The sequence below is a fragment of the Anolis sagrei genome, chromosome 3, assembly GCF_037176765.1.
Source record: "Anolis sagrei isolate rAnoSag1 chromosome 3, rAnoSag1.mat, whole genome shotgun sequence".
Taxonomy (NCBI): domain Eukaryota; kingdom Metazoa; phylum Chordata; class Lepidosauria; order Squamata; family Dactyloidae; genus Anolis; species Anolis sagrei.
This window is the reverse complement of record NC_090023.1, coordinates 159,815,227-159,826,466: the sequence shown is the minus strand read 5'-3', so window position 1 is coordinate 159,826,466 and position 11,240 is coordinate 159,815,227. Positions and strand designations below refer to the sequence as shown.

General features: G+C 41.6%; 1 protein-coding gene across 1 annotated transcript in view; it reads right to left on the bottom strand.

Moving 5' to 3' along the window:
• Window positions 1-1,037: 1,037 nt before the first annotated feature.
• The window catches only part of MMRN2 (multimerin 2), a 58,095-nt gene continuing 47,892 nt past the window's right edge, over window positions 1,038-11,240 (bottom strand). The window contains exons 6-7 of the mRNA XM_067465638.1: window positions 9,225-11,093; window positions 1,038-1,643 (exon numbers count right to left, since the gene is read on the bottom strand). Of these exons, the coding sequence (XP_067321739.1) occupies window positions 1,261-1,643; window positions 9,225-11,093 (2,252 nt within the window). The 3' untranslated portion in view covers window positions 1,038-1,260. The remainder of the gene's footprint in view (window positions 1,644-9,224; window positions 11,094-11,240) is intronic.

The following is an 11,240-nucleotide window of genomic DNA, read 5'->3' as shown; positions in this document are numbered from 1 at the left end:
TTTAATTTTACAAAGTACATGTTGATTATTTCAAAATGCATAACTACAGGACCTACACTTTAATTTAATCCAATGTTGGAGTTATTGAATCTGGTCTAGTGAGCCAACCGTTCAAAATATATTTTTCAACTATGTACAGTTTTAAGTACAAAAACATTTTATGACCCCAGTGCTTGAGTGAAATATTAAAATTTGTAACGCAAACTACAACCTAGAGTAGAAAAAAGGGTACTTATCGAGGATATACAGAAACAGTCTCTATATATCAGAGGTCCGCAAACTTTTTAAACAGAGGGCCAGGTCACAATCCCTCAAATTGTTGGAGGGCCGGATTATAATTTGGAAAATAAAAACATGAATTCCTATGCACACTGCACATATCTTATTTGTAATACCACAAAAAACGCTTTTAAAAAAATACAATAATTAAAATGAACAATTTTAACAAATATAAACTTATTAGAATTTCAATGGGAAGTGTGGGCTTGCTTTTGGCTGATGAAATTGGATAGTTGTGTGCTTTCAAGATGTTTTAGGCTTAGGTTGACCCTGAGCGAGGGCCAGGTAAATGACCTTGGAGAGACATATCTGGCTCACGGGCCTTAGTTTGGGGATCCCTGCTATATATGTTTATCCAGAAGTATGCTCTGCTGAATTTGATGAGAATTATAGATAAATGTATATGGGATTACAGCCTAGTTAAATTCTTTCATCATACCTCTTAAGTATAGTTATTGCATGCATTAGAAATGGCTGATTTTACCTTTCGGAAATATACATGCATACTCCTATGTGGGACATGCTAATTGTCATCAGCACCTGCATTTGTTTTCTACTACCAACTTGGTAGTACGTGGTGCAAAGACAGCTATGCCAGTCCTGTTAATGTAAGAGGCAAAAACCTCTTTAAAATCTTAAAATAATTCCTTTCTCCCCAAAAGCTTTGATAAAGATACTGCTTGTTCTCCACTTGTCAGTCTAGGCATTTGTGGATAAGAAAGGAGCACTTGTTTTGGAGTCCAAGGAAAACAAAAGAATCCGAGATGTCAACTTTATTCAGTGTTATGAAAGAAATTCAGTCTCCCTTCATTTGTGTTGTGATGCTGCATAGCAACTAATGAACTATTTCTAAAAAGTAGCACTAAGCCAAATCAAGGACAAGGCTATGTTTAAACCACATGCAGCAAAAGTGGCAAGCAGTGTCATCAGCCAAAAACTGCACTTACAGAAAGATATTGTTTATTTTGTCAGGGCTTTGTTTCAAGTTTTAAATATTAGAAATCCTGCCATGCTCAAGCCAGCTGGGTCCCGCTTCACTGCAGCATCCTGCACCAGTTCAAACCACACGCGCTCCCCTTTCATGAGCTCCACTAGCACAAAAGTAGTCATGGAGCCACCACTGGCCTTCCTTCGCTTGTTCCCGGTTAGTATCAGTCTCTGTCCATTGCTAAAAGCCAGTTGTCCCAGGACATGTCCAGGAGGGAGCTCCACACTGATAGCAACCATATAAACACCACTCTGTGGAGACTGGAAGTAATTGTGCTCAGGAAAGTAACCTTTTCCATAATTCAGGTATGTTCCATTGAAACTTGGTTGGTGCTCTCTTCCTTCTGGATATCTCACATAAAATGCCACCTTTGTTTCTAAATAGAGAAAGAAAAGCATGTAAACAGAAAATTTAATTTTATAAAATCCTAATATTGTAAGGCCCCCTTATTCATACATTCCAAGACCCCCATGGTAACCAGAAATGAGGAATAATATAGGGGCCTCTATTTTGACTGTATGTGGGCTGGAAGCATGCCATAGAACAGCACTGGGAAACCTAGAAATGCCCACAAAACACTTCCATTTGGGGGGCGATATGGGTAAGTGAACGCCTGGATATTGAGTTCATAACAGGGTGATGCTGAATTTCCAAAGAACAGTGGTAATAACTTTCTCTGTGACTGCAGAGACCTTGTGACAACCCATTGACGTCATAGTAAATGCTGCTCCTTGCTTATTTCCCTGCTCTCTGACAACACAGAAATGACTTTGTTGGGAGTCCTATAAGGTGAGTTTTAGTGGACTCATCTAGAGAAACATGTAGTTACCTGAAACACGTATGATTCCTGATGCAGGATCTCGTCCTTTTGTATTATACAAAAGAAAATTCAGGCAACATATATATTCCCTTCCTAAGGAACAAATTATCCCTGGAGTCATATTTTTACTGAATCCCAGAAACAGGATCATTTCCTCAGTATGACCACCCTGTCCTTGTTTTTCATTATGACCAAGAAGTTAACATTGCAGAAGAATGAAGACAACTGAGATCCTCCATTTCTGAATGAAATGATGCTTCATTCATTTTCCATCTGAATTTGCCCTTTCCCCATAAGACAGCTATTTAGTGACATGAAGAAGACAAGATCAGACAAAAGTTATGTTCCTACAATAACAAAAAACATCTTCCAAAATCTTCTGAAGGTCTTTCAGAGATCCAGAAGTATATTGTGATAATGAGTTCTTGTAGGACCCTAACTGAATCCCTGTTGGCCACTCCTTACACTAAATGGCAGTGGAGGATTGCACAGGAGGAACGTGTGGTGTTTTCATTATTATGTGTTCATTGTGCAAAATATCCTGCCATGACCGCAAAAGGATCACAAAGGTTCTCTCAAGGACTCTCAAGTGGTATGGCCCATTCTGAAGAGACTATATCCATTAAAGACTCCTGATATTTGAAACTAAGGGTCAGCCCTGTTTAGTACTTTGATGGGACATAGTAACTTGTTTGATCCAAAAAAATGGTTCATAACTCGTTTCGGATGGTGGTTCCGATCTAAAGTCAATTCCAATTTTCACAGAAAAAAATGCTCAAAACTTTGCGAAACTTCCAAGACTTCTGAATCCTTCATTAATGGTTTCAAAGTGTTATTTCCTGTTTCATTGGGTAGTCTTTACTTTGAAAGTAGTTGTTTCACTCCAGAAGCGGGGGAGGGGGGGAAGCAAAGGGAAGAAATCTATCCACTCTGGTTAAAACCACTTCTCTCGCTTAAGACTGAAGTGGAAGGTAAAGGAAAGGAAGGAAATCCATCCCCATGGTTTAGAATGCTTCTCTGGCTTGAACTGAGGCCATTAACAGAAGCGGGGGGAAAGCTGAATAATTTCTGACTCAATTTATTGTCGAAGGCTTTTCATGGCCGGAATCACTGGGTTGTTGTAGGGGTTTTTTTTTTTTTGGGCTATATGGCCATGGTCTAGAGGCATTCTGTCCTGACGTTTCGCCTGCATTTATGGCAAGCATCCTCAGAGGTAGTGAGGTCTGTTGGAACTAGGAAAAGGGGTTTATATATCTGTGGAATGACCAGGGTGAGACAAAGGACTCTTGTCTGCTGGAGCTAGGTGTGAATGTTTCAACTGACCACCTTGATTAGCATATAATGGCCTGACAGTGCCTAGAGCAAACTTTTGTTGAGAGGTGATTAGATGTCCTTGTTTGTTTCCTCTCTGTTGTTGTGCTGTTGTAATTTTAGAGTTTTTTAATACTGTAGCCAGATTTTGTTCATTTTCATGGTTTCCTCCTTTCTGTTGAAATTATCCACATGCTTGTGTATTTCAATGGCTTCTCTGTGTAGTCTGACATGGTCTGACATTTCCGACTCACTTACTGATTCGTAAGAGAAATGGCGGAAAAAGCTTCGGAAGGGCAAAGGGACTTCCGGTTTCCTTAAAAACTTCGAAATTGCTTCAAAAAGGAAATCTTTTCTAATTTATTCTGAATAACAAGGATTCCAACCGAACCTAGCCATGTCTAGGAGATAGCCAGTGGAAACTATGACATTCATGGAATCACCATAACTTATCAGGGAAGTTGAAGGCACATACATCCCATTCTATCTCTTAAAGGCTTCATAACCTTGTGTGTTGTGTAGACCTGATGCATATGCCATTCTAAAGAAGGATGGGAAACTCACAGCTTTCAAAGGTCCTCTAAGTGAATACACTTCTCTCAAAAGTGATCTTCCCCTCTCCCAGCAATTTGTGGGGCAGAATAGGAGAGGATGTAAAGAATTGGATGTCAGAGGCTCAAGACCTCTGAAGGAATAAGCCTTGTGACTGGAAACATCTTTCCTGCCAGGAGGTGTCACTGTAATGCTGCACAAAACTTGTAAGTCAAGCTATGTCACTGCAGTTTCCCAGAGCTGTGATGCTGTAAGTTTCCCAGAGCTGTTTTCTGCTCTATCTTGAATGATTAATCTCTCCATCCTTTACCCACCTCTGCCTTTCATCAGTCATCATTTATAAATATTTTAGTGAAAGCTACATTAAGGATAATTATTTTTCTAAACAGGCTTTGAAAGGATTTCTTTCCTGATCTCTGTTCCACATCCCTTACCTTGTTCACCTTACTTATCATACCTATTAGCTTTTTTTTTTACTACTTCTTTCAAAACTTTTACGAAAGATGATATTTAAAAAAGGATTTCTTTCTTCCTAAAGTCCTCTCACATGCCTGCTGCAGAGGCATGAACATGAACATTTACTGGCTGCTGGGAAAGGAGTAGGAGTATGCACAATGTCCAAAAAATGTACTGGTTTTGGTTTCATTTTCGGCTGTCCCTCCAGCCCCATTTTGTTTTCTGGGAAATTGCTGACATTGGGGGGAGTGCCTTTTTTGTTCTGGTACGATTCAGTCCATTGGTGCCAAAGGGAAAACTTTAGAGACTTTTTAGGAGTATCAGGATGAAACAGGGCGATCCCTCATTAGCCGAGTAGGATAGTCTTCCAGGATCAGTATTCTTGTGGATCCATAGCTGACTTCTTCCGCAGTGAGGGCATTGGTTTCCAGGTGGAAGGTGGTCTCGGTCAGGGTTGGCTTGACATGCCTTCCTCTTGGCACGTTTCTCTCTTTCACCCTCCATTCGTGCCTCTTCGAATTCTGCAGCACTGCTGGTCACAGCTGACCTCCAACTGGAGTGCTCAAGGGCCAGGGCTTCCCAGTTCTCAGTGTCTATGACAGAGTTTTTAAGGTTGGCTTTGAGCCCATCTTTAAATCTCTTTTCCTGCCCACCAACATTCTGTTTTCTTTTCTTGAGTTCGGAGTAGAACAACTGCTTTGGGAGACCGTGGTCAGGCATCCAGACAACGTGGCCGGTCCAACAGAGTTGGTGGTGGAGGACCATCGCTTCAATGCTGGTGGTCTTTGCTTCTTCCAGCACGTTGACGTTTGTCCGCTTGTCTTCCCAAGAGATTTGCAGGATTTTCCGGAGGCAGCGCTGATGGAATCGTTCCAGGAGTTGCATGTGACGTCTGTAGACAGTCCACATTTTGCAGGCATATAGCAGGGTTGGGAGGACAATAGCTTTATAAACAAGCACCTTGGTATCCCTACGGATGTCCCAGTCCTCAAATACTCTCTGCTTCATTCGAAGAAATGCTGCACTCGCAGAGCTCAGGTGGTGTTGTATTTCGGTGTTAATGTTGACTTTGGTGGAGAGGTGGCTGCCAAGATAGCGGAAATGGTCAACATTTCCTAATGTTACACCATTAAGCTGTATCTCTGGCATTGGAAAGGGAATGCCTGGTGACTGCTGGAACAGTCACCAGCCACCAATCCTATCCTGCCACAGGCATTCATATCAATGTGTTCTGGAACCAAGAGAACACTGATGGCATCAGCTTCCAATACACTGATCTGCATTACCTCAAAAACTTCAGTTAGGGTGTTGCCTGGTTTTAGAGATAGGTGTGTGGGATCATGTTTGATCATTAACAACCCAAAAGTCCGAAGTCTCTATCTATGTAGAGAGCTAGTGGCTGTTAGCTCCTCCCTCAACCATGTATCTTGCTTTAATTTCTACCTTCCTGAGATCATGTGCTAAGGTAGGTGACCTGGGCCTACACACAACAGAACACCAATTACCCTCCCAGCAAACTTCCACTTAACTAACTAGATAGCAAAACACAATAGAAACCTAAACAGCAGGCATTCAGGTTTCCACATGTGTTACTGCAGCAAAAGCCTTGACCCAACAAACTCTACTAAAACGATCTCATGGGCTGGGCAGGTTTAACTCAACAGACACAAGCTCAGCTCATGCTGTTTCTTTCAACACATCCAAACAAAGCACCCATGTTGGACTTAGCTGAATTCTGTTCTTTGAGCTCCAAGGGCTAGGACTGCAGCTATATGGAGAGCTAGTAGCTGCTAGCTCCTAGCAGGCTTTCCATGGCCTCACTTATTTTGTTATCATTCATATTACCTTGTCTGCATTCCCATTGAATGACACAGGAAGTTACCAGGACCATAACTGAGTAGTTACTTTAGCTTTCACATATGTTCTCTCTGCCCCCCGCTGTCCCCCATTGCAAATGTAATTGCCCTTATAGGCTCCTCACACATTGACTGTATCCATACCCTCTAATGGCGATCAAGTCTATATGAGGGTTGAATGAAAAGTAATGCCTCCACCTTCGTAACTCCTCAGCAGATGGCAGTACTGGTATGCAGCAGGTACTGGCTTGTTCAGTAGACTCTCCTCTACAGTTCAATTTTGGTGGGAAGCCTTAGCATTAAACGGTTGTGTTGTTAAAGTGCAAAGTATGGAACCCTGTACAAACAGCTAGTCAATGCGACTTAAGCAATGTGCAATCATTGAATTCTTGACAGCAGAAGGTGTCACCTCAAAGTAGATTAATCAGAGAATGCAAACTGTTTATGGTTATTGCATTGATGTGAGTACTGTGCATCGTTGGGCGATGTTTAAAGTTTAAAGATGTTGAGGTGACACCTTCTGCTGTCAAGAATTCAATAACTGCACATTGTTTAAGTCGCATTGACCAACCGTCTGCGCATGGTTACATATTTCACACTTTAACAACACAACCTTTCAATGCAGGCCCGTAGCCAGGATTTTGATTCAGGAGGGGCTGAGTTTGATTCGGGGGGGGGGGGCTGAGTCTGAGTGAAAGAGGGTCTACCCTAGCAAACCCTTTGTATCATTACCCCAATACCCCCATGCATATGGTATATATTGAGCATGGTGATCAGATCATGATATGAATAAACATAACAGTTTAAATAATGTACCAATAAGGCCTTCTTCTCACGGACCAACTGTGAGAATTTGGGGGGGGGGTGGCTGAAGCCCCTCAAGCCCTCCCCCCCGGCTACATGCCTGGTTTAATGCTAAGGCTTCCTGCCAAAAAGGAACTGTAGAGGAGAGTCTACTGAACAAGCCAGTACCTGCCGCATACCAGTACTGCCATTTGTTGAGGAGTTACAAAGGTGGAGGCATTACTTTTCATTCTATCCTCATAGTTTCTTTCCTGTTCCACAAGACCCTCTTTCTTCTTGTCTCAAAAAAGCACCTGCCATTCTAAAAAGTGAAGTCATATGGCAAGTTTAAATTCTGATTTGCAAAGGTATGCAATGCTACCTTAGAATATATGAATGTACAGATGACCACATACTTAAAATATGGCAACATCATGTTTGTTGGACATGGTTGCCTATTTAGCTATCAAGAAAAAAATGGTTCTAAACTCGTTTCATATATAGGGGGCGCTGGTGTTTCGATTTTTAAATTATTTCTCAAATTTTCTTGAAAAAAAGATCGGAAATAGCAAAAATCTGAAAAGCTTTGTTTACTTCGTGAATTGTTAGTTTAAAAGCTCGCAGTTTCCCTGGTATCCTTGGCGACAAGCGGCGATGCGGTTTCCCCCAGTGGCCGTCAAGAAGAGCTGGTCATAGCCACGCTCACCTCATTCCCCTGCCATCCATCGCCATTCGCAGTCACCCAGGGAAGGGAAACTGCGAGATTAGTTTTAAATTCTCGCAGTTTGCCTTCCCTGGGTGACTGAATGGCGATGGATGACAGGGGAATTAGGTGGCCGTGGCTATGCCCAGCTCTTCTTGACGGCCACTGGGGGCGTAGCCACGCCCACCTCGCCCTTCCGCATCGCCGCTTGTCACCAGGGAGGCCAGGGAAACCGAGATTGTAAAACTTGCACCAGACATCCAAAAATAATTACGAAAAATTGGGAAATTGTTTCATTTCGTAATTACTCCTCACACTCTTCCTGCATGGCTCAATATTGGATCAAAAAGTAATTTAATATGAATTCATTACGAGTTTAGAAACTTACAAACAAGATCAACCAAGCCTACTGTGAGGAAGTTAATAATAATTTGCATGATTTAAACTGTATTTATGGGTTTGTGTTGGCTGCAGTAACACTGGAGCGGCCTGTTTCGAAGGAATCCTCCATCTGCGTTGCCATGGAGACCAAGGCAAGCCGGCAGAGAGAGAAGTGGGAGGAGCCTAGAGGGGAGAGTTTTGAAAATAGACAGTTAGTGAGGGAGTTAAGAGTTGAGAAGAGTCAGTTAAGGATTGGAGGGTGAGGAGTTGGTAGAGGAAAGTATTAGGAGGTTGTAGCTGAAAGAGAGTGAATTGTGAAGCAAAGTTTCGAGGCTTTGGAAAGCCAGATTAAGCTACTGGAAGTTTCTTAGGCTAGAGAGGCTGATAAGGGAAACATAACCAGTATTCTTTTAGTCTAAGGAAAGGCTAAAGAATAAGCTTATTAAGTATCTGGTCAAGGGAGGATCAGTTAAGGGAGATATCGCTGTATTGAAACTTTGTTTAGTAATAAGTGCTTCACCTCAGGAAGATACTGTGTAACCTGAAAGAGTGAAACTTTCAACTAACCAAGTATTATTCTGAGTTCTATAAGAAAAGTTACAACTTGCAACCACACGCTTTGTGCTCAATAAATTTGTTAACTTTTGTTTGAAGACTGCCTCATCTCCATCAATTCTGCGTCCAGTGTGCCATTTCTCACAATAATACATCTTACCTCACGTTGGTGGTAGAAATACAGAGAAATAAATAATAAATCTCCCTCTACTCTCCTGTTACACAACAGCACTTGTAATTTAGCTACTCCTCTGCTGACTACTTCTCACGTTGGTGGCAGTGATAATTACAGCAACTTCGCACCTACTATCCACCAATCTGCCTTTCCCTTCTAATGTAATTAAAAAAAGAGTTGTCGTCTCCCTCAAATAGTCCTCAGATGTCTAAAAGAAATGTTCTCTTTGAAACCAAGGGAACACTGTGTGTTTGAACAAGACCAAGCTATGAATGAATTATTTTGCAGGTATGGATACAGCCACATTCTTACATAATGAGTCCTAGAAAATGACAATGGAATTATTAAAGAAGGAAGGGACCTACCTGTCTCCAAGATCTCTGAATGTATCTTGTTTCTTCCATTTAAAGTGCCTTCTTTAATGTCCTTGGCCTCTTTCTTGTCTCTCATTTTTTCCTGCTCCTGAACTTTAAGCTGCTTCCTCATTCTTCTGCCCATCATTGATTGAATCTTGGCAACATCCAAGCTTACATTTGCTGCAAGTAATTCTCTATAGCTTCCAAACAGCTTTTGAACAGCCTGTAAGTGCTCTTCCAAAGTTTGCTGGGTTGATGCAAAGTCTTCTCTCAAATTCTCCACTGAAATACTGAGTGGTTCTATTAGATTGACCCTGGTCTGATTACAGCACAAACGAGCATGGTCCCATTGCAACCGATATTCTTTCATCTCCTTACTGAGATGTCCAATTTCCTTCTTTAGGATCATGATATCTTGATAGACAGGGGCATCCTCGATGGCAGCTTCATGGTTTGGTTCCATATGTTCCATTCTCCCTTGTTCTGTGCTGACCACTTTTCCCATGTCCTCCATTTGCTTGTCAAGGTCTTGATTTTGAAGAGATGTGTAGACATCGATGTTATTCTTGTGATCCATTTCCAAAGACTGGATTCTGTTCATAATAGATTCCAGTGTAAGGTTGTGCTTCTTGAGATGATCCGAGATCAGTTCTATATTCATAACATGCAGGTGATCTGGAGGCAAGAGAAGACTTTCAGGATCATCTTCAGACAAGGTTTCCATAATTTCATCTCCAAGCATGGCCACAAGTGCTTTCTCATGTCTCATTGCATCAACCAGAAGAGAATTGAAAGAGCTATTGAGATACTTAATGTGTCCATGCATTTTTTCATCTGTTTTTTGCAGAGTGCCCATAATCTCAGACAATGTGTCAGTGTGGGACCGAAGAAGAGACATGTCGTCTTCCAGCTTCCGATTCTGTTCCTGCTGGAAATCAAGAGACTGATATAAAAGGGGGAAAGCCGCAGCAAGATCTTTTAAACGTGCATCCAGTTGCTTTATTTCTTCTCTATATATCTGAGTGATATTCTCTTGCTCTTCCACAGCAATGCCCAGAGGAAGATTTTCACAATGGCAAACTTTCAGAGATTTTTCTAGATCCCACTGTCTTTCTTCAATATTTGCCAAAGTAGTGTTGAGATCCACAATCTTCCTTTCCATGCCTTCTCTGTATTCCTCCATTATCAGACTCTTCTCCATTAAATTTATTCTAAGCTCGCTGGTTTCCTGCTTTGTGTTGGCTTTTAAGTCACTGATTAATTGACTGAGTTCTTGGTAGTCCTCATCGGACTGCTCATAAAGCTCTTTTAGTTGCCTTGCATGTTTTGCCAAGCTCTGATTGAGAATTTGAGCATCTTCCTCAGCAAATGCCCTATTTGGACTGTCAGGTTGTATTGGGAAAGCTACGTTTCTGCTCAGGGCTTCAAGTTCTCTTTGAAGCTTGCTTTGCTCCTGTCTCATGCCTGAGAGGCTGTTATTTAAAGCTGACAAATCGACAAGGTGATTCTTATGATTTCTCTTCAGCTTGATGTCAGTGTCTGCTTTGATCATAGTGAGATTGTAATGAATGGCTGCTTGCTGTTGGTGGAAATGTTCCTCTAATTCCCTCTTCATTTCCTCCACCCCAAATATGATAGTTTGGACTTTGGATTCAAATTTTGTTCCCAGCTCCTGGAAATCTTTCTTGGGCACCGTGGTTTCTTGGAATCTCTCTATGCTTCTCCGATTCGCCTCAACACCACGTGAAAGGTTTTTCAGACCAATAGAAAGATCCTGTAGGCTTTTATTTAAGTTTGCCCAAACTGGTTGAAAATGCTCCCTTAAGAAATTCTCCATGTGGGGAAAGAGCATTTGCTGCAGAAATTGTTCCTGTGCTTCTGAAATGCAACACAAAATATGAAAAATAATAGAAATATTTATTTACTTAGGAAACAGATAGAGAACTAGCAGTCCACAGGAGCTCTCTGACTAGCTCATATCTCTGCTCCTCACACATACATCTATATTCCGTACTCTTTGGCTCC